This window comes from Corythoichthys intestinalis, chromosome 12 (genome assembly GCF_030265065.1).
Source record: "Corythoichthys intestinalis isolate RoL2023-P3 chromosome 12, ASM3026506v1, whole genome shotgun sequence".
Classification (NCBI taxonomy): Eukaryota; Metazoa; Chordata; class Actinopteri; order Syngnathiformes; family Syngnathidae; genus Corythoichthys; species Corythoichthys intestinalis.
In genome coordinates this window covers 24,139,803-24,162,753 of record NC_080406.1, presented here as the reverse complement: position 1 = coordinate 24,162,753, position 22,951 = coordinate 24,139,803, and the positions used below count along the sequence as shown (strand labels likewise).

Sequence of the window (22,951 nt, the reverse complement as noted above, 5' to 3'; positions counted from 1 at the left end):
AGTCAAGAAGAAATATCCACATCATGTTATTCATCTATAAGGCTTTACTGTGCAAACTTCCTAACTACTTCACATCTCTCCTGTCATTCAAATCCAGTAACTACAAAAACGATCATCCAACTACTTAACCCTAAACATTCCATCCATTCGCACTAATGTTGGCAGAACTGGCTTTAGCTACTATGCTCCTCTTAAATGGAACGAATTGCAAACCACTCTTAAACTACAGTCAGTCATTCATCTTGGTGATTTTAAATCTCTTTTGTCTGACGTTTTTACTGATTATTGTAACTGTTTCCGTTAGTGTATTTTGTGTTGTTTGATATTTGTGAATGTTTCTTTGTGCTCAGGTCTCTCTTGTAAAAGAGATATTAATCTCAAGGAGACTGCCTGATAAAATAAAGATAAAATTTTAAAAAATTTAAAAATAATTTTGCTTGCAATGAAAAAACACTAAAGAGAAAGGGGAAAAAATTAAATCATTATCATTTTACACAAAACTCTAAAAACGGGCCGGACAAAAGCATTGGCACCTTTTGAAAAATAATGTGATGCTTCTCTAATTTGTGTAATTAACAGCACCGGTTACTTACCTGTGGCACATAACAGGTGGTGGCAATAACTAAATCACACTTGCTCCCAGTTAAAATGGATTAAGGTTGACTCAACCTCTGTCCTGTGTCCTTGTGTGTACCACATTGAGCATGGAGAAAAGAAAGAAGACTAAAGAACTGTCTGAGGACTTGAGAAGCAAAACTGTGAGGAAGCATGGGCAATCTCAAGGCTACAAGTCCATCTCCAAAGACCTGAATGTTCCTGTGTCTACTGTGCGCAGTGTCATCAATAAGCGTAAAGCCCGTGGCACTGTGGCTAACCTCCATAGATGTGGACGGGAAAAAAAATTGACGAGAGATTTCAATGAAAGATTGTGCGGGTGGTGGATGAAGAACCTCGATTAACATCCAAACAAATTCAAGCTGTCCTGCAGCCGTACGGTACAACGAAGTCAACTATTCGTTGGCGTCTGAATGAAAAGGGACTCTTTGGTAGGATACCCAGGAATACACCACTTCTGAGCCAGAGACAGAAAAAAAGCCAGGCTGGAGTTTGCCAAAACTTACCTGAGAAAGAGATAGCCAAAAACGTATTGGAAAAATGTTAGAGCTTTTTAGGAAAAGGCATCAACATAGAGTTTACATGAAAAAAAACAAGGCCTTCAAATAAAAGATCACGGTCTCCACAATCAAACATGGCGGAGGTTCCCTGGTGTTTTGGGGTTGCTTTGCTGCCTCTGGCACTGGACTGCTTGACTGTGTGCATGGCATATTGAAGTCTGAAGACTACCAACAAGTTTTCCAGCATAATGTAGGGCCCAGTATGAGAAAGCTGGGTCTCCCTCAGAGGTCATGGGTCTTCTGGCAGGACAATAACCCAAAACACACTTCAAAAAGCACTAGAAAATGGTTTGAGAGAAAGCACTGGAGACTTCTAAAGTGGCCAGCAATGAGTCCAGACCTGAATCCCATAGAACACCTGTGGAGAGATCTGAAAATGGCAGTTGGGAAAAGGCACCCTTCAAATCTCAGAGACCTGGAGCAGTTGGCCAAAGAGGAATGGTCTAAAATTCCAGCAGCGCATTGTAAGAATCTCATTGATGAATACCGGAAGCGGTTGTTCGCAGTTATTTTGTCTAAAGGTTATGCTGCCAAGTATTATGCTGAGGGTGCCAATAATTCTGTCCAGCCTATTTTTGGAGTTTTGAGTAAAATGATAATGATTTAATTTTTTTCCCCATTCTCTTTTGTGTTTTTTCATTGCAAGCAATATAAATGAAAAAATTATTACCAAAGAATTTTCAATTGCAATCATCTTCTGGGAGAAATTGAGCATTATCTGACAAAATTGCAGGGGTGCCAATACTTTTGGCCAGCACTTTAAGGTGTAATTCACACAATTATTCCTTTTTCGTTCATTTCATCAGGTAACGTCCTGGGAGTGGTTCTCTCCTGACTGTGGTTCTCCCCAAGGTTTCTCATTTTTCCCAAATGGTTTTTGGAGTTTTTCTTTGCCGACATGGAGGGTCTAAGGATGGTGGTTGCCCAGGACTTGAACTTTATCAATTCATTTACTGTTTCTGTCTGTGTATCATATTGCCTCTACAAAGCCCTTTGAGACAACCTTGTTGTGATATAGGGCTATACAAATAAAATTGAATTGAATTGAATAATAAAGTCTGATAGTCCATCCTCAGCGACTCCCAACACACGGTGTATTTAACATTGTCTATGACAGCAAAATACCGCCTTTTTAAAAATTCTGCTCAGCAAGCTTAACCCCTTCAGACCCGCATTTTTTCTACTGGGCATTAAAAAAAAATAAAAATAAATGCAGATTTTTACCCGACTCAAACACCAGAACAAAAGTGCAATTTTTGGGGTCGGGGAAATTTCATGCTTTTATTGGTTATTTGTAATGTTAATGTTTAGTCTTTTGCATTTTATTTATTATTTTCTTTTTTTGCCAATGTGCACTTTGAGATTTGTTTTTCAAATGTAAAGTGCGTTACAAATAAAATGCATTATTATTATTATTATAATGCGTTTTGATGAGAAAGTAGCACTTTACATAATCCTTTTTGAAGGTGCGTTTGGTCAGCAATTTTCAGAGCCAAAAATAGCAAAAATGGCATGCCAAACCTCAAGATTTGATTTCGATGGGTAAAGTTTCATCCAATCGTCTCCCAGAAGTGGCAATAGCAACTAAATCCAGTGTATTAATTGGTTTAGAGACGCGAACGCGTCATGTCCTTTAACAGCATGCTTAGGTCCGAAGGGGTTAAAATACAAGTTAGCGTGTGCTGAGATAAGTTCAGCAAATTTACCTCTTCCACACAATATGGTAGAATGACTTGTTTTCCCCACGATGTCATATTGGGGCACTTTTAAACTTTTCATAAAAGTGAAACCAACTATTCATAAAAAGGGAGGGAGACAAGAGAACATAAAAAGGGAGACAAGAGAAAGGTGAAGGAGTAAAATTCCCATATATCTGTATGGCATTCACTCTCATTTTTTTAGGCCTAACTTTTTTTTTTTTAAAGCAAAAGCTTCATTGAAGTGGGTTTACATTTTAGTGCAAATTGTCAGAGCCAGGTAATGACAAAGAATATTCTCAATTGCTCTGTAGCAGAAGGTCTAAGAGTGCCAGCGTTATTTTGTATATATGTGGAAAATAGTATATTTTATCACTACTCAATACCTAATAATACGGTAATAGATTACATATAGTGTGGTGTATATATACAACCACATAATCAAATTATAGCATAAAATATATTATTCCCACATAAAATATAGTGTGGTGTATATATACAACCACATAATCAAATCATAGCATAAAATATATTATTCCCACATAAAATATATCAAACGTTCAATGTTTAACCTCTACAGTACTAATACTGTATATGATATATACATACAGTATATGTATGGTGGAAAACACAGACAAGACTGAAAAAGCAGTTTCTGATCTTGTACTCCTCTTTAAAAGAAACTGCTGTATTTTAAGCCAAGACGACTGTTGTGTTTGATAGAACAATATGTCTATATGCTGCAATTGCAGATTCGTGGCGCATTAAGCCCCCAAACTATATTTAATTTGCCCGTTTTACCCTGGAAACCCTTTTACAGACGTCGCGCAACCGCTTTTGTTTAACCCAGCCATAAAACGAAGGTGATTAATTATATTATCCTAAATGTCTGTCATTTTTAGCTTAGAATCATGAATTGATGTCTAATATTTTGTTAAAAATAAACAATAAACAAAAAAAAACAACCTTAAAAAAAGCTATTCACTCACATATTTTAAACAAATTACGTCACAATGAAAAAAATGGCGTCTGTAAAAAAGTCACGGATATCTACCTCATAACTGTCGCTTAATTGTATTTTTTTTGTTACTGTCGCTATTTCTCCGATATGTTAATGATAAATAATCGATCCAAAAAAAGAAAATTGAAAAAAACTTTTAAAAGGGTAAATATATGAAAAAGAACATCTCGACCACTCTTTGATGTCTGCAATTTCTGCAACGCAACCCTTGTTACATTACCATGTTTCACCCATAAAATCCCCCCAAAATCCAGCTGTGGCCATTCACATCTGTGTCTTGACACTGGATGATACATGCTACATGGAGTTTTTGGATTGAAACGAGGTAAATACGCGATAATTTCTCGTTAAAATCATGGCGTCTTTAATTCTGCTCTTGCGTGCTCTCGCCTTCAGTTAGGGTTTTGCTGTTTACATTTTTTTTTTTTTTAATGCCCTCCTGTTCTAAATGTTTCTTCCCCCAGAAAATTGAGATTTTAAGCTTTCCAATGATGTATCACACATGCATATAGGACAATTTTCAAATTGGGCCAGAATGGGGGTCTCAGAGCGGAACTTCAAGTCACCTGAGTGTTTTCCGCCATATATATATATATATACCCGTAATTTTCGGACTATAAGCCGCTACTTTTTTCCTTCATTTTGAATTCTGCGGCTTATAGTCCAGTGCGGCTTATTTGAAGATTTATTTGGGTTAATAGGTAACAATTTATTACAAAGCGCCATCATAACATTGTCATAAGACCGTCATTCATACTTATGACATGACGGTATCATGGGCATTACTGAATGCTTATGTTGTGAAGTGACATCCGGCAAATTATGTCAATAACTCCATTTATGTCCAGCTTGGATGTTTTACATCCATTCAAAACTGAGATAATTTGCCGGATACCACTAAATGACATCTTTTATAAGCATTCATAAATGCTCATGACAGTGCCATGTCATAATTATGACAGTCTTATGGCACCACTGTCTGATAAAGTGTTACCAAATACCATAACTAGCAATTAATGAAACAACTGGAACAGTAACTGAAGAAATTATTAGCACAGGACATGAATTTTGATTGTTAGTTACATCTGTAGCGCTGCAATGCATGCTCGGAGGCATGTTGGACAACAACAGTGTTGACAGCAGGTGGCAGCAGAGGTTGACTGTTTGACAGTGATGGCCAAATTAAGCTTCTTGAAGCAATGGAGCTTTGCAACCAGTTGGTTCAAAGTAATTGGTATGACGCTGATGTCAAATAAAGTATTACTGGTTAATATCCTTTTCCTGTAAATATCCCATAATACATACTTAATGACATACATACATACATACAGTACATACTACAGGACAGCTGCGGCTTATAGTCCAGTGCGGCTTATCTATGAACAAATGCCGTTTTCCTGCCAAATTTGGTGGGAGGTGGCTTATAGTCAGGTGCGCCTTATAGTGCGAAAATTAGGGTATATGAGCCTATCCCAGCTAACTACGGGACATATATATATATATATATATATATATACACACATATATATTAGGGATGTCCCAATTGCATATTTTTGCACCCGATTTTGAGAATCTGCAAGAATCTAGTCCCGATGAAATCCTGATTTTTATTTTTTTTAATTTTATTATTTCTTTTTATTATTTAACATAAGGTCCAAACATGTTACAGTACTTCCTCCTTTTATGGGAGTGTTGCAGAGTATTACGTATATATTTTTGTATCTTTTGGCAATGCCATTGTATTTCTGGATTCTTTTGTTACTTTTTAGCCCTTAAAAGGTGAAAAAAAATATATCAATTAGGCATGAACGATATTGGAAAAAATTAACATAGTAAAATATATTGCCATGGTTCCACATTTACTCTTTGCATTGGTTGCAACCGTTTTTTTTTTGTTTTTTTTTGAAAGGTGCACCAGCACAAAATGTAGGACCGCCCATATTTTTCATTGCATCATCTTTAACGCCATACATTAATCACTGTCCATAACATTCCTATAATTCATATGAGCGAGTCCACTCAAATTAACTCACGAGTTGACGCGCAAGCTGCCGAGAACAACCTCTTGACAAGGATGAATAACGCATTTGTACCTTTGATTGTACAAACCTGTCAATCATCGTTAACATTAAGTAGAAGACGTCAGCTACACTGGTGACCAAGAAAAGCAGCAGGAAGGAGAGTGAGAGGTTGTACAATCATGAAATAGAAAAACAAATATTTTTTCCTAATAAAAACCCGACCCTTTTCACCCAATTCTGATCGTCAGAAAAATTGCGCAATTGGCCCGATTTCTGATCGAGTGATCGGATTGGGACATCCCAGACACACACAACTTTGTTTTGCCCCTTTTTTTTTTTTTAAATCTAGTCTGTAGTGGTTGAAATGTATTCCTTCTATAAAGAAAAAAATAATAATGATAAACCTAGACTACCCTATGGCACAAAATCAGTTTCATGGACACTTAGGAAAATAACCAAACCTCTGAACCGAGGAGCGTGATTTAGGGCCATGCAGAAAGAGCACTGAATCTTGTTTCATTTGTAATATTTTGCGCCGCTTCTAAAAGCTAAATTATTGTAGGCAGCTTTCTGTGTAATGCAGTGCGTATTGTGTATGCAGAATTACTTTTTAATGATCTTAAATTTTAGCTCTTTTCATTGCATTAAACTGTACCGTTTACATACTCAAGATGCTTTCATGTGTGTACAACCATTCGTGAGTCTGTTTAGATTTCTGTTTACTCAACTGAAACACACATTCACCCTTAAAAATGATTTAAAAAAATAATAACCAATGTAAAACCAACAAGCACATTTTCCATCAGTTTTACTGACAAATCAGTGAAAAGCTTGTTAACACTGGAATGAATGCAAGTTGGAAATGGGTCCGGAAATTTTTAGTTGTTAATTCTAAGGCAAAGATGGATCAATAAGACACAAATTTGCACTGCAGTCTTCCTTCAAGCACGGAGCTGAGCCGCCTCCTGAACCAAGGGCTTCAAGGCACTGAGGTTTCGCAGCAGAGAAGACACCCCGACGCAGTACCAACAGCTCGCGTCTCCGGAGCGCTCGGCTGGAGCGCTGAAGGACTCTATTTGGATTCGCTCTGTGGCGAGCAGGCCTAAAAAGTGAAGGAAGGATGAGAAAATTGGTGTATAATTAAAGGAGAGGCGGAGGGAAAAAAATCAATTTAAACACTAGAATTAAGCCCTTTGACGTCATTGCTTTTTAAGACCATATTGGAAATGACATCCCTCTATTTTCTGAACTGGACTTGGGAGACTGGTGACCAGTCAATCAAAGGGGGAAAAAAAAAGATTCACATTCAGAAATTATTTTACTTAATAATTTAGAATAATTAGTATTATATATTTTAGTAATACAATACTTTTTGTATGATGAAGTTGAATATTCAAATGATCAATTATCCGACATAATTATTTTGGAAATAAAATGTTAAACATAGGCCAATGCAGAAATTGTAGATTTTTCTAGTATTTTTTATTATAAAAATCAGGGCTGTCAAACGATTAAAATTTTTTAATCGAGTTAATCACAGCTTAAAAATTAATCGTAATTAATCACAATTCAAACCATCTCTAAAATATATCATATTTTTCCGTAAATTATTGTTGGAATGGAAAGATAAGACATAAGACTGATAAATACATTCACCATACTGAACATAAGGTCATTTGTTTATTATAACAATAAATCCACAAGATGGCATTAACATTACTAACATTCTTTCTGTTAAAGGGATCCACAAGAAAGACTTGTAGTTCTTAAAAGATAAATGTTAGTATAAGTTACACTAATTTTATATTAAAACCCCTCTTAATGTTTTCATTTTAATAAAATTTGTAAAATTTTCTATCAAAAAATAAACTAGATACACTAAATACACCACAAGGTGTCAATGGAGAGTTTTAAATTAAATTACAAATTAAGCCAAATAATGTGTTTTGTCCCTCGACTGACGCCGTAGTTTCCTTTTTATTGGGCCATCCATTGTAATTCACATCATTTGAGTGCTGGCTTCCCATAGTACTTGACCTCTGATAGTTTGTATATTGTGAAAAAATATTGCCATCCAATGTATTTGTTGAACTAAACGAAATGTTTGAATAGTTTGACCAAAGTCTTGAGTAAGTTTTATGTGTATGTTGCATATTTTGATTGGGAATGCCAGTTCTCTTTGCACTGTTGTTTAACTGTGTGAGAATAGGGCCTCATTAATACAGAATGAAGCGCTTTTCTTTTTGTGAACATTAATTTTTTTTTAGATATTTTTGTTGTGCTTTCACTAAATGATACCGAAGCTTCTGCCAATAAACGGTGCGGTCCAATGAACGCCTGTGTCCACTCGCCACTTTTGTAATTTTCTGATATAGAATTATCCGAGGCACCTTTAAGTGCACGCGGCGCCAACATGTTCTTTATTCACATGATGCAGGAGTGAGTTAGAGTTCCAGCCTGCCGAGAGCCGTAAGCTGTGTTAATGTTGAAGCTGAATGTGCTAATAAAGAAACAAAGTGCCAGTACATCGCGTGTGGTATACCTTTGTTAAGAAAAAGCACAAAACAAGACACCTTTCTCTGCCTCTTAGCTCTCAAGTGTGTCATTGTAATCTGTTTGAGGCAATGCATGAGCGGGTCATTCCGCGCATGCGTTAAATATTTTAACGTGATTAATTTAAAAAATTAATTACCGCCCGTTAACGCGTTAAATTTGACAGCCTAATAAAAATTAAACCAATAACCAACGTGGTGAATTTTGAATTATGAATCCAAAGTAGGTACATAAATAATTTTACATTAATCAAATTTAAAGTGATAAATCATTTTAATATCAGAAAAATAAGAAAATAATGAAAAACTTTTGTAATTGGAATGTAATTAGAATTTTACTGGAATTGGTAATTTAACGGCAATCAATTCGAGACCAATTATTCAATTAATGCATTTTAAAAAGTCAATCAATACATTTAAAATAAACATTTTTGGGGAAACTAAAGCTAAGTGAACACAAAACTAAATATACGGTATTTAAGAAATGTGATATTTCATTTCTGAGTAACCCATAATTAACCAATCATCTAAAACAATTTATTACGTATAATTTTGTTATTTGGGGGGGGGGGGGGGGGGAGGAAAAATTATTCTTTCCTAAAATTCTAAACACATTTTTAACCTCATTTACTCATGAGCTGCAACATCTAAATATTCTAAAAACCAAATGTTGTCCTCAAGGCCTGGGTTCCTCACCAGCCAATGAGGAAAGCAGCAGAGGACTGGCAGAGGCCTTGAAGAAGAGCAAATTCCCAACGAGTGCCACCGGCTGTCGGAACACGCTGCCGCTTAGCTCCAGCAGGACCGGGCGGCCGCCTTGAACCGTGCCGGTGGCCTTGTAGCTGCACCCGTCTGTCAAGATCTCCACCACGCACGCTTCGGCGGAGCCTTCGTCTGACGAGCTGTGGCTTTGGTTTACCTGAAGGAATAGGGTGAAGGGGTTACTTTAAAAAGCAGCGTTCACCGTTGCCATGATATTTTGTTCAAATTTGTACCGTGATTCCAGATTCCTCAGCCAGACTCAGTACGTTGACGAAATTCGGGCAAAGGCCAGATTTGCCGTTAAGCAGACCCACCAGCACGGCGGCTGTCATGTAATTGGCAGACGACTTCATGCTGTCTCCTGGTTTGTGTGGGGAAAAAAAAAGCCACATTTATTCTAAGTCCCCCCTTTCTAACAGAAAAAGTTTCATGACAGTCACTAGCCACGTTTACATGCTGACTTTTATTCATGCCGATTCAAATCATTCCGAATGGAAATTTCAGATCAGCTGTTTACATGTCACTTCATCTATTCCGATCCAGCGTTTACATGTGTCTGCCTTTATTCCGAAAGGACGTTTGACAACTGCCGTCTGACATGCGCAGATTAATCAAAACAAAGCGTCACGTTGCAAAACATGGAGATCGATCGTCAGAGTGCTGCTGTTTTAACTTTAACCCACTTGTTGTGTTTGTGGGGTCGTATCCGCTTCTGCTGTTTTGCTCTTTTGCCTTGTAGTAGCCGGTTGTCAGCGTTTTCCACCATTTCTAATCTGGTCAACGCTCCGGTCTATTCCGGCTTCGTGTAACCTCTCGTGAACTTTTTAAAATAGTTCACTGTTCCTCGTTTTACGCCCGTCTGAGCGAGCAATTATATTCAATTCTTTTAAAGTTTGAATTAAATACAATCTTTCCACCGGACTCCAATTAGGTGCGCTGTGCTTGGAAGCCATGTTGCAAGTGATGTTACTTATGTCACCAAGTTACGTCACCACGTCAGTACGGAGCATGTGCAGAAAGAACGCAACCAGACACCATTCCGCTTCCCTGTTTACACGATATAATTTTACTTCTAATCGGTTTGGGAAAAGGAATATTCCACCCCTGTGAATCGGAATGAAATTCCATTCGGTTTGGGCCTGTTCATTCCGAATGAGGTGTTTATATGGAACACATTTATTCGGTTTGAACATCTAAACCGATTGTAATTGGAATATTTGGCTCCATGTAAACGTGGCAATTGTCATTCTCAATATAATATTTTCCACCAACAGAGGGTGCAAAAATGCTATTTTTTTCATCAACAGGTCACCTAAACCAGTGGTCCCCAACCTTTTTGGCACCACGGACCGGTTTGATGTGGGCCTTTTATTCACGGACCAGCAACGAGTGGCTGAAAATTACAGTAAATATAAAATAAAACGACGTGGCTGAAAACGAACATTAAGTGCAGGGAAAATGTAACTTACTATACACTGAATCAACCTTTTTTTAACAGCTAAAACTTGACGGCAAATATCCTTGGTCGCAGGCATAATGAATTGAATCATGAAAGGTTTCTTGGCTTTAGCAATCCGGTTCGCCATGAGGTATTATGCTCTCAGTCAAGGCCGTAGGTTTGGTTTCAACATTGGTAGGGACGATATAACAGCTTAACCTGCATGTAAACTTTTTGCTAAGGAAGGGACATTATTAAACCCAAACAGATTGGGTGAACAGGGGTCAGGGCAACATTTCTCATGAATATGAACCTAATTAATTGATAGGCCAAATAATCAATGCAAAATAAATCTGTTTTGACTTACACTAACTTTCATGCGCATTGGTTCAGGTGATACAGCGTATGATTCAAACCTTTGTTTTCGAAAACTACTAAAGAAACGTTCTTGAAAACTTCCAGAATAAATTTCTGAATTTTATTAGCAAATTCAACGTACACAATAAATACAAACCTATTAATAATCTCTTAACTGTCCAGGAATTAGTGCTGCAACGATTAACTCGAGTATTCGATTAGAGAAAAAAAAAAATCGAATTAAATTTTATTGCTTCGAGTATTCGTTTAATTAAAGTAGCGTTGTAATGGTTTATTTTGAAAGTGTTTGCATTTAGTTTTATTGATTAAGGTGGATACACTGCCCTCTGGTCTGCCTCATTTCAAACGGCTGAATTCAACTGCTGCCTGTTAAGACCAACGTAAGTTTTTGTTTGAGTTAATGTTTTTTCTGCATTCATAATTTAGTTTATAGGCATATTTAGCTGTTTTTTTGTGGGAATATGTGTCTGAACCATTTGTTAAGAATATTGTTAAAAAAAAAAAAAGTTAGCATTTTATAACATTTAAGCTAGCGGACTATATATATATATTTTTTTTTAAATTTTTTAAAATGCCGTTTGGGGCTCAGCTCAGGTATTTTAATTTTTCATGTTCCTGATCCGTTTACTCGATTATTCGAACTAACTAGATTATCAATTAATCAACTACTAAAATAATTGATAGCTGCAGCCCTACCAGATGCAAAAAAAATAAACATTTGTCATTACACCCCTCAACATTGTCTGTCTAAATTAATGAATATAACTGAAAAACAAACTCATAACGTTAACAGCAGAAAACACATACAGGACATTTCTCTTTAAGCAGCTTCCCACTCGAGTTTTGCAGGTTAGCATGTTCACACAGTTTAATGTTATGCTAACTCTGATGCAGGTTAGACTTTCAGTAGCAAAATTAGTGGTGCGTTTCCCTTGTCCACAACACTGACATCTTTTACATTCCTTACAGTAGCTGCTGCCGCCCCCCAAAACTTCTAATATCCCTCCTCTTCAAAGAGGTCGGAGGAGGCGGCATGTTGTCGACATGTTGTATTTTTGTCAGGGCTGTGTAGGTGTGCGTGTGTGTGTGTGGGGGCATGTCATCAGCCAATCAAACATACATATGAGGTTAAATAAAATAACGGTCCGGCACATTCAGCAAGTGAAAATGGGTAAATGTAAGTCTGAAAATAATGTAAATATATCACTTAATAATCATAGGGTCAATTCTATCCTAAAAACCTAAAAAAGACAATCTAAATTACCTACATAACTTAACTCATTATACTAGTACAATACAAATAACGTTGCTTGAAAGTTGGTGGCGACAATTTGAGGATCCTGAAAAGTTGGTAGTGTTATGTCCCGACCGTCTCTATGCAAACCTACACCCTTGCTCTCAGTGCATTCGCTTTTCTTGCTTCATTTGCTAGCTTTTGAACACATATTATGCAGAATGGACATGGAGTTGTAGGCTCCTTTTCTGCTAGGCAGGTGGTCTTTTCCCCATAAAAAAAGCTATCTAAAGACGTCGCCGCCTGCACACAGCCAACAGCAGCTAACGTGACTGTTTACATCGACTGACGCTGCCAGGCTGGTTTGCTATAGGTGTGCACACACCCCAGTAATGGCGGCCAACCACTAGAGGGAGACGTACACACATCTCTACCCAGATTAGTCAATACAGGAGACAGGCATATTGATGTGCAAATAGGCACTGGTCAGATTGCAGTCGTTAACAAATAATGTATTAATTTCTCTGCAGCCCGGTAGCAAATGTGCCACGGACTGGTACCGGTGCCCGGCACAGTGGTTGGGGATCACCGTCCTAAAAAATGTAAAATTACTTAAAAGTTCAATAACCAACTGACTGGCCTTCTGTTTTACAAGTAATCTTTCGTGTAAACTCAATTCCATGTATGTGAAAATAAATGTCATTTAAATGTGCAAGCAGACACTTGAGTATGTAAAAGAATGCACAATGAGTATGAAGTTCTTACTGAGCTTTTGGCGAGCTTCCCAAAACTGCAGATATTTAAAAAACGATTACAATTATCAAAGTAAATCACATTTATTCTCATTCAAATAGAAGGAAAATCAAGGTCGTAAAATATGATTAAGGCTGCACTCAGACTGCAGTCGTATCTGATTCCAATCAGACTCCTCCTCAGATCTGATTTGTAGGGCTGATTGTTCACACTATTTTTAGCAATTGTCCAAATCAGATAAGGGCCTTTTCATACTGGGCCACATTATTGAGACATCTGACAGGTTGCCCTGGCAATGAAGGCTTCATCCAGCATAGAGTGACGTCACGGACAATCAAAACCTCGCTGAGCTGTTCAGACTGAGAAGCATCTTGTCCATACCCGATATGAAACAAACGATTTCTGTGCTTTGTGACTGTTCACACCACAAAAAAGCCATCCAGTTTCAATGTGGATGGGCTAAAAATTGGATTTTGGCTGCCAGTCTGAACAAGGCCAAAATGACCAAAGATGTTTGCCTTAGCAACCATACTTCAAATAAACAGACTTCTGACACTCATTTTGGTAATTAATTGAAAATTTGCGTTATCACCTGGCCGCATGGAACATTGCATTCAGCATGTGACTGTGAAAACCATTAAAAAAGCAGCAACTTTGGGATTTTTTTTTTTTCATTTTCTCAAATCATGTGATCAGTCTGCTTGCAAAATCAAACTTAAAGGACATTAGGATGCAATCTTTTGAGTGAAAAGTTTCTAAAGTTATAATTTATATTATATTTTGAGTTTGATACACGGCAGGAAAAAGTGCTGTTAATCTTGAATGATAAAATCTGCCATACAATAAGGCATCGGAATTATGCAAAATAAACCCTATGCAGAGGCGGTAGAGTAGCCAAACTCGAGTAGCGTTACTTCCAAATAATATTACTCAATTAAAATTAGTCATCCAAAAATGTACTCAAGTACAAGTAAAAAAAAAAATTGGTAAAAAGATTACACAAGTATTGAGTAACTGCTTAAGATGTTATTATTATTTTTTTCAACAATGGTATTTTCTTTCTTAGCAAAGTTATCTATATGAACTGTTATTGTATTTCACTATAACATTTTACATCACCACATTAAGCCCAAGAAATACAACAACATAAACAGCTACAGAAATTAAGCATTATTCGTCCAATGAACATGAGTGCCCTCTAGTGGAGAAAACATATTTCCTATTATGAAACTAAAACAATCATATCTTGTTTTCCGTGGTCAATCGGTGCCATATAAAATCTGGGAGAGATTAAAATCGGCACTTTCAAATCATGTTGACGGCGGCGCTCTATGTCAAATACTTAATTTTTTACGGCGCTTTAAAGACGCCCCGTGATGATCATAGAACAGCAAGTTTGAGTCTGATTGGTATAATGGAGTCATGTGATTATTATTGCGATGTGTCATTAGTGAAACTGGTTGAGCCACTGTTGGCTGAGTCTCCGGTTAAAAAAAAAAAAAAAAAAAAGTAGACTAAAGAGGAAAAATGTAACGACTAGTGAAGCCCAAAGAAGGAGAGTAAGAGTAGAGTTTCTTAATCACAAATCTTCTCAAGTAAAGTAAAAAGTATGGCTTAGTAGAACTACTCTTAGAAGTACATTTTTCTCATAAAGTCACTCAAGTAAGTAAATGTAACGCATTACTACCCACCTCTGACCCTATGTCACCTTAAATCAGGTTTTCATTAAACTGAAAACCAACCCTGTAACTCTTACCTTGAGAAGTGATTTGCACGTGGCTAAGTGGAGTCTTCGACACGCTACAAGACTGCAGCACAGCCCCGATGGCTTCTCCGAGTTTGATCAACGGAGAAGAGTCGGGGGAGAAAGTGCTTGCCAAAACTTGTGCATTTACCTATGACAAAAAAAAAACCCAACATGGTCAGAAGTGGATTGTGAATCACAAACCAATTATGTAAAGCTACAAGGAAGTTATTTATTCTTTGCAGTTATCGAAGACATGAAAACAGCTTTGTTTCCTAATAAATGACACACATTGTTGTCACATGAGAACATCACTATCAATGTCTGTATGGGTTCAATTATCTTTCAACCATATGACTAACATAATTAGTCCCTTAGATTTAGAATTTTGCACATGTGTCTCACGTGGGGAAAAATACTTTTTCCTTGGCGGCTTGTTACATAAAGTGTATTGTAGAACTCACCGCTCCAACCAGCTTTTTGCCCTTCACCATGTCGACAATCTGCAATGCGATGTCCTGGCCACATCGCGCCTGCGCCTCTTTGGTGCTGGCGCCGAGATGCGGGCAGCTGATCACGTTGGGATGGTTGACCAGCGAGCGTTCCCGCGGTGGCTCCTGCGGCAACAAGCGCATGTTTTCTTAACACATATGCTTACATAAGAACGCCCAAAAACTTCAGGATGCAAACTTTAGAGAAATAAATTCTAAATGGGAGTTAATTCAGGTCTTTAAAAATAGATGTTTTCATCTGGTTTCGGGGAAACGGCTCAGTTAAGAATAGATCATTTCTCTGAATACGGTACTTTTAAACATTACCCAAAGAGTTAAGGAATGGAAAAAAATTATTTTATACTCTCTATGTTAAAATAGCGGTTGTTTTAAAGTTTGTGATAACCATAAACTGGAATTTCAATTAGATCAACGATAGCATTATATGATTTGGTTTAAATTGTTGATGTTTAAATACTTTTGTGTACTTTTTAAACTTAAACTGGTTTTGAAAAGTATGAAGCTAGCATCGTGTTGGGAACCCGTTTAACCATGAGAGTGAAAAATAGGAAAAAAATAATTATTGATATATATATATTATATATAACTATATGTAATATATTGTATTGTTTGCTTGAAGGTAGAGATGTTCTGCCGATCGATCGGGTCCGATCACGTCATTTTCAAAGTATTGGAATCGGCAAAAAAATATCGGACATGCTTTTTTTTAATATACATATATTTTTTAATTAAATCGTTTTCTAATTGTATTTAACGTTACAGACATAATAGGTTACACTCATCCAGAGTCTTTAGTTTGGGCTTAAGGTAGAGTTATCAAATTTATCCCGTAAACGGCGGTAATTAATTTCTAAAAAAAAAATTATAATGTTAAAATATTTAACGCAATTAACGCATGCGCTGCACGACCCACTCACGCATTGTCGCGTTCAATTTGTAATGGCGCCGTTTTACCTGTATATAGAGCTATAAGGCAGCATAAAATGAGTAGAGTGAAATTTGGCAGCCTTTGGAGCCTTTTTTTAATTGGCTAAAAGCCTTACAATCCCTCTCCCAGCAATTAAATATCGTGGGAGGCAATGTGGGGAAGAAAGGTAGTAATTGATCTTTTTCTTAACACCCTATGTTATTTCCCAACGCAGAGAAGATATATCAATTGGTACCACTAGGCACAGTCATGGTTGCACTTCCCATCATGCATTTGGACAGAACAGTTAAATGGCTACAGTATCATTTACTGAAAGCTCAACAAATACACTAGATGGCAATATTTAGTCACAATATACAAAGTCACATTTATCCTTTAATAATTACAAGTCTTTCTATCCGTGAATCCCTCTCACTGAAAGAATGTTAATAATGTAAATGCCATCTTGAGGATTTATTGTCATAATAAACAAATACAGTACTTAAGTACTGTATGTTGAATGAGTTTACGCAGTTAATGCATTGCCAAAATGTATATGATCGGGAAAAATTATCGGGAATGATTGGAATTGAATCGGGAGCAAAAAAAAAAAAGCAGTCGGATCGGGAAATATCGGGATCTGCAGATACTAAAACTAAAACGATCGGGAGCAAAAAAACATGATCGGAACAACCCTACAGGGGTATTGTATTGTATTGTATTGTATTGTATTGTATTGTATTGTATTGTATTGTATTGTATTGTAAGCCTTGCAGGGCACTACGGTAGACATGTGCCGATTACAGATTTCAAGGTATACCGTGGCATGAAAACCTCAAGGTTTTAAAACCACAAAAAAAAAAAAAAAAAAAATCTGTCATACTGTCCCTATGGTAGGAGCTATTTTTATGTCCAAAAACGCAGGGAGAAATCCCTCACTTGCAGCTGCAAGGCTAATCGCTCCCCTACCGGTTGTTGCGCAGTGTCAGTGAGTCAGCTGTGCTACACGATGGCTGGAGGAGGTGAAGGTGAAGCTTAGGTGAGGAGGGCCAACAGACATGTAAAACATGTTTGCAGAGGGTGACTGCCGAGGAGGTAATACCTCCAATATGATTTCGCATCTATACAAAATTAAAGGTTAGTTAACACTGTCATGAACATTTCCCACCAGCAACGAGCATCAACTCCAGCGTGTTTAGTGTGTCTAGCGGTGGTAAAACGTAGTTTTTTTTTTCTATCTCTGGCAACTGTCTGTGTTGGGAAAGAGAGAGTGTGCATAAATTAAACATGATACGAGTCATACACACGTAATTCGATTATCTTTGTTCTGATGGTAAAAATGTTGAGCTGTGGCCTTGGGTTTAGTTTTTTTTTAAACCCAGATATCTCAAAGTAACACATTTTAGAACTGTAATTGCAATACCATGATTCCGTGAAACCGTGATGTTTTGGTTTAAGATTATCATAACATCAGAATCTCATACATGCCTACAGGGCACTCATTCAACTCAAAGGCTGCCATTGACGGCGCTAGACATCCAACGTTTTCAGTTCATTCGCCCCCTCCAAATCAAAACATCTGGCGCCGTCAGTGACACCGAAACACGAGCATTCGCAGCCAGTCTTCTGGCTTCAATGAATTATCCACCAATGACGTGCAATGAGTAAAATACTATGGGGAGGAATCGACTTTAGGGCGTTACTTGGGGCTGTAACTGTCTTTTACGAAAATATGTTATTAGAAACACATAAAATATTGCCAATGATTTAAAAAGATCTAATATTTAGTACACGTTATGACCTACGGAGGGCGCCACGTTTCTCGTGGTGATGACTTAGATTGTTACTGTCACTAGACGAACCCTACCGGGTTACTCCAATTCCTTCTTTGCGGGGAGACGTCCAACACATTTGCACATCGGTTAAAAGCGGCGAGTACTTAGTATTTGGGTTTTTATTTAATCTTATTACCGGTACCTTTTCATTGCCTCAAAATACTTTTTGCATGCGTTTCCCTCTCCTACTTTAAAGCATTGTGTTTTCTTGCGGTAGCTTTAAAGCAGATTGTTGATCTGTTGACCACATTAGTCACGTAGCATATTTGAACCACCCTTATTTGATATTACTATGTTTAAGTATTTTCTTAAGGCATCTTTAGTATGTTCCGTCTGTATGCAGCTAAAAAACACAAGCTGAAAGCACACGGTTGTACTTTGGGTGTCAAATTCACTTCCTGGAGGACGTTTTGCAGGTGTAGCACATTTTGGCAGAACACCGGGGTTTTTTTCCTACTCCCGTCTCCTCTCACCCAGTATTTCCTGTTCATTTTGCTTATGCTGCTCGTTTTGTGAAATATCGACAGTGCTGTCCTGCTCATTAATGTTACTCTCGTGTTCAAATTGAAAGGGTTGAACAGATGACATGTTTATGTCGCTAGATTCATACTCTGGAAGCCCGGCAGCGTAACCATGTGATGTCACCGTCCTGCCACATCAACAACAATGGCGACCTGCTAGTTAAACGAATTTTACAAATTGTATAAAAACGAAAACATCAAGTGGGGTTTCAATGTCAAATTATTTGAACTCGTAATAAATCTTTGAAGAACTACAAGCCGTTTCATCCGTGGATCCCTTTAAAAGGTGCTATGCTTTTTTTTTAATCATGTAAAAAAGGAATTGCACTCGTGTAATTTTACATGTACAAAACAAATTTAGCACTCAAATCTGTCGGTCTTTTACCATTTCATAGTTATTCTACCCAAAAAAATGCATCAGGCAACGCCTACTTTGTTTCAGTAATTCTGGTTTTTACATCACATGCACCACAACGGTGAAATGGCAACAAGATAATGAAAAGCCTATGGATAGTGTAGAGGTATGTTTTTCCATATATTTGTTCAGTTGACTTGATAGATTCATTTCTATATTGTTTGTCTTCAGACTTTGTTTGGATAAGAGTGCAGCTCCAAGGTTCTCTGAAGCTAGGTCAAAGCAGAGAACATAGCATAGCTGCTGGTAAAATTCCACTTTCCTGTGAACTACTTCATGGGTTAACATGGGGGCCTGCCAATTTGCATGTGTACCAACAAAAAGTATGTGTTTAAAGGTCTGGGCTGAATCTTCTCGAAGGCACCTGGAGCACTCGGGGGAATTCAGTCCTGGCCGGCCTGCTTTTAAATGTTCGTTTCTTAATAAATGTATTTAGGTTAGGTGATTTTTGCTTTGTTTGCTTTTGTTTGTGAATTGTGTGTCGTCATCTCCTGTTCGTTAAGAAATAAAGAACATTTGAGAGGAGAAAATCAACTTTTTTTTTCTTTAATAGCATGGTAGCAGACAGCAAAAATCTGCAGCTCTTTCTGGGTGTGGCATCATCTCCTATTTGGAGATTTTTTTAGTGAGCTGAGAAAGGAAGACTAATCAGGATCTAATTTCATTTTTTTAAGCCTTTTCTGTTACTTCTTTGGATGGATTTGTGTCCAAAATATGGTGTGCTATCATTTTAAAGTCACTTGAAGCCTTTCATAGCACGTTTAAAGGTCTTAAGTGCCAACTTTTGAATAGTTGTTCAAACTGGGGTGAATCGGCAGATTTTAAAGTAATGTAGTGCTGCAACGATTAACCGATTAACTCGAGTATTCGATTAGAAAAAAAATATTTGAATAAAATTTTGTTGCTTTGAGTATTCGTTTAATTATAGTGGACTTGTAATGGTTTATTTTGAAAGTGTTCGCATTTAGTTTTATTAAGAAGGGCGGATACACTGCCCTCTGGTCTGGCTCTTTTCACATGGCTGGATGCAACTGCTCCCTGTTAACACCAACATAAGCCAAGTTTTTGTTTGAGCTTAGGTTTTTTAATGCATTCATAATTTAGTTTATAGGTATATTTAGTCGTTTTTTTGTGGGAATATGTGTCTGAAACATTTGTTAAGAGCATTGTTAAAAAAAAAAAAAAAAAAAACTTTTGACTTTTTCTTTGTAAGTTAGTCAATTGTTATTTTGTTGTACCTAGATCCTCATTAAAAAAAATTATACCCTTTTAGACTCAGCTCAGGTATTTTAATTTTTCATGTTCCTTATCCGATTACTCGATTATTCGAACTAACTAGTCCATCGATTAATCGACTACTAAAATATTCGATAGCTGCAGCTCTAAAGTAATGTATATAAATTATGTCATCTTTGTTGTTGTACTTCCTCAGTGTGGCTGTCCGACTTCCTATACATGTTCCTGTTCTCTTTCCAGTGACACAATATCGTCTCTGACAGAAATAATTCGACCAAGTACGCACATGACCAGGAAAAATAATTAAGTGACATTATAGCACACTGCAGTATGTTGCAAAAGGGACAAAATTAGCTAAAAGTAGGAAAATCTTGCCTCCACAAAGACATCGAGGCCGGCTCCTCCGCACTGTCCGGACTCCAAAGCTCGGAGGAGAGCGGCTTCGTCGATGATGCCGCCACGTGCGCAGTTCACAACTTTGACTCCTCTTTTGCATTTGGCAAAGGTTTCATCATTGAGTAGGCCTTGGGAGAGAATGAAAAGCCAGAGATTTTGTTCAAATGTTTTTTGATGTGGACGTCAACACAACAGTGAATGTTTTTAGTGGCACTGACCAACAGTGGAGGGCATTAATGGAGTATGGACTGTGATGTAGTCACAGAGAGGCCAAAGCTGTTCCAGAGACATCTGCTCCACCCCCCAACTGGCTGAAACCTCAACTGGAGTGATCGGATCATAGCCGATAGTCTAAGGGAACAATAAAAACAGCTTTACATCGAAACTGCATATCACAGAGGATGAATAGACTGCTGACGTGTGCCAAGCGGACCGACCTTCATGCCAAATGCCTGCATTCTGTTGGCCACCTCCTTTCCTATTCTCCCAAGTCCAACTATTCCAAGCACTTTGCCATACAGCTCGGATCCCATGAACTGCAACATTAGAAAAATGAGACAATGAACCAGCTGAGTAAATCAAAAGCGCCACAGAATCAGAATGTCGCATTTCATTACTGATGACTGAGCGGACAATGGAACTGGCCATGCAACTGTAATCTGCGGACGAGGCTGAAAAGAATCGAACGTGAAGCTTCGCGCTCACCTTTTTGCGATCCCAGTTGCCAGCTCGCATGGACATTGTAGCTTGGGGCACGTTTCTGCAAGCAGGCAAACACACGAGATGCTTAAAAGCACATTTCAAATGGACAGATCCGAAAGTTCAGTTGAAGAGGAGTTAGAAACTCAAAAAGTTAACATGATTTACATACAGTCTGTGTAGTACTCCCACAAAAGTTGAAAAAGAAAAAAAAGGCAGACTCAAATCTAAGCAAAAAAGTAAAAATGCAAGTCTGTTGTGATATACAGTGTATCACAAAAGTGAGTACACCCCTCACATTTCTGCAGATATTTAAGTATATCTTTTCATGGGAAAACACTGACAAAATGACACTTTGACACAATGAAAAGCAGTCTGTGTGCAGTTTATATAATATTTCATTTATTTTCCCCTCAAAATAACTCAAAATATAGCCATTAAAGTGCTTGTGACACGAAAAAGCATGTTTATTTCATAATACACGCGGTATTTTATGCTCCTGAATGATATGGACCGCTTGGATGTGTGTGGAAGCGATCGCTATATTTATTTAGTTTTTTGAATCCCGCGCCAGGAAAATGAGTGACTTCCGGCTTCGGTCTCGCATTGAGGAGGAGGGCGCTGTGACGTGTACGGTAGAAGACGTCCTCTTCACGCTACAGTGTACTGTTGTGTATGAGGACGAAGGATTCAGCTGATTTTGCGGATTAATACTTTTATTTTTTGCATCACGCCAGCCAAACGGCTGCAGAAAAATCATTCTGTATGCGGGAGAGGCGTATGCGCCTTTTTGGAGTTTCAAAAGGTTCCCATTCACCGTGGATATTTACTGTGGGACCACTGGACTTACAAGGAAGTGAGTAAACATCTTGTTTTGTATTATGTCAAATACGAATACAGTGATTACAAAGTAAACACTATAAAATTCCTTTAAATAAAGGACTACTTACGTTTGATCATTGATAGGCATGTAAAAAGCTATCCTCACGCTCATTAGCAGTTAGCTGTTAGCACGTTAGCTACACAACAATTCCAGCCACCCTCCTCCAGGGAACGAACTGTAAATTGCTCTCCGCCGGGCGGTTTGCCGATCCGCAAAGAAACTCGACAACCGGGTCGTCATGTCAAATAATCCAGGCTAGTTATGTGTGATTTTCCACTTCGAAGACTTTGAAACATCCCTCGGTTCGGGTTAGCATGTCAGCTAGCTGTCACTCCTTCTGGTCTGTTTACATTCTCCGAAGCCGGGGAAGGGAAATGACATATGTCCGATTTAGGTGTCATAAAATATCGTTCGGCAGGTGTGACAGTAAAGGTAAAGTCGACTGTTTTGACCATTATGGAGTAATTTTGCCATGTCGTCTTGAATAAATGGATTTTTATTATTTTATATTCCATTTAGCACAAGTTATTTGTCATGACCATGCCATTTATTTAGCAATTGGGGAAAGTACTTGGATAAAAAGAATATCCTGTAAAAATATTGAAGTAAAGAGACAGAAACAATGACATTTTGCCGCTCTCTTCGTCGCGTTTTCCTCATTGTGAATAGTTCCCCCTCGACGGGCTGACTGGTCCTTCTCAAGCCATTTATATAGCTATTGGGGAAAATACTTGGATAAAAAGAATATCCTGTAAAAATATTGGGAGTAGAG

The 22,951-nt window shown here is 37.7% G+C and overlaps 1 protein-coding gene across 1 annotated transcript in view; it reads right to left on the bottom strand.

The window, feature by feature from the left end:
- Positions 1–6,705: 6,705 nt before the first annotated feature.
- Positions 6,706–22,951, bottom strand: part of phgdh (phosphoglycerate dehydrogenase) — a 28,431-nt gene continuing 12,185 nt past the window's right edge. Inside the window, exons 4-12 of the mRNA XM_057851483.1 lie at positions 21,303–21,357; positions 21,035–21,133; positions 20,816–20,948; positions 20,577–20,725; positions 15,240–15,392; positions 14,788–14,926; positions 9,462–9,589; positions 9,163–9,385; positions 6,706–7,016 (exon numbers count right to left, since the gene is read on the bottom strand). Of these exons, the coding sequence (XP_057707466.1) occupies positions 6,856–7,016; positions 9,163–9,385; positions 9,462–9,589; positions 14,788–14,926; positions 15,240–15,392; positions 20,577–20,725; positions 20,816–20,948; positions 21,035–21,133; positions 21,303–21,357 (1,240 nt within the window). The 3' untranslated portion in view covers positions 6,706–6,855. The remainder of the gene's footprint in view (positions 7,017–9,162; positions 9,386–9,461; positions 9,590–14,787; positions 14,927–15,239; positions 15,393–20,576; positions 20,726–20,815; positions 20,949–21,034; positions 21,134–21,302; positions 21,358–22,951) is intronic.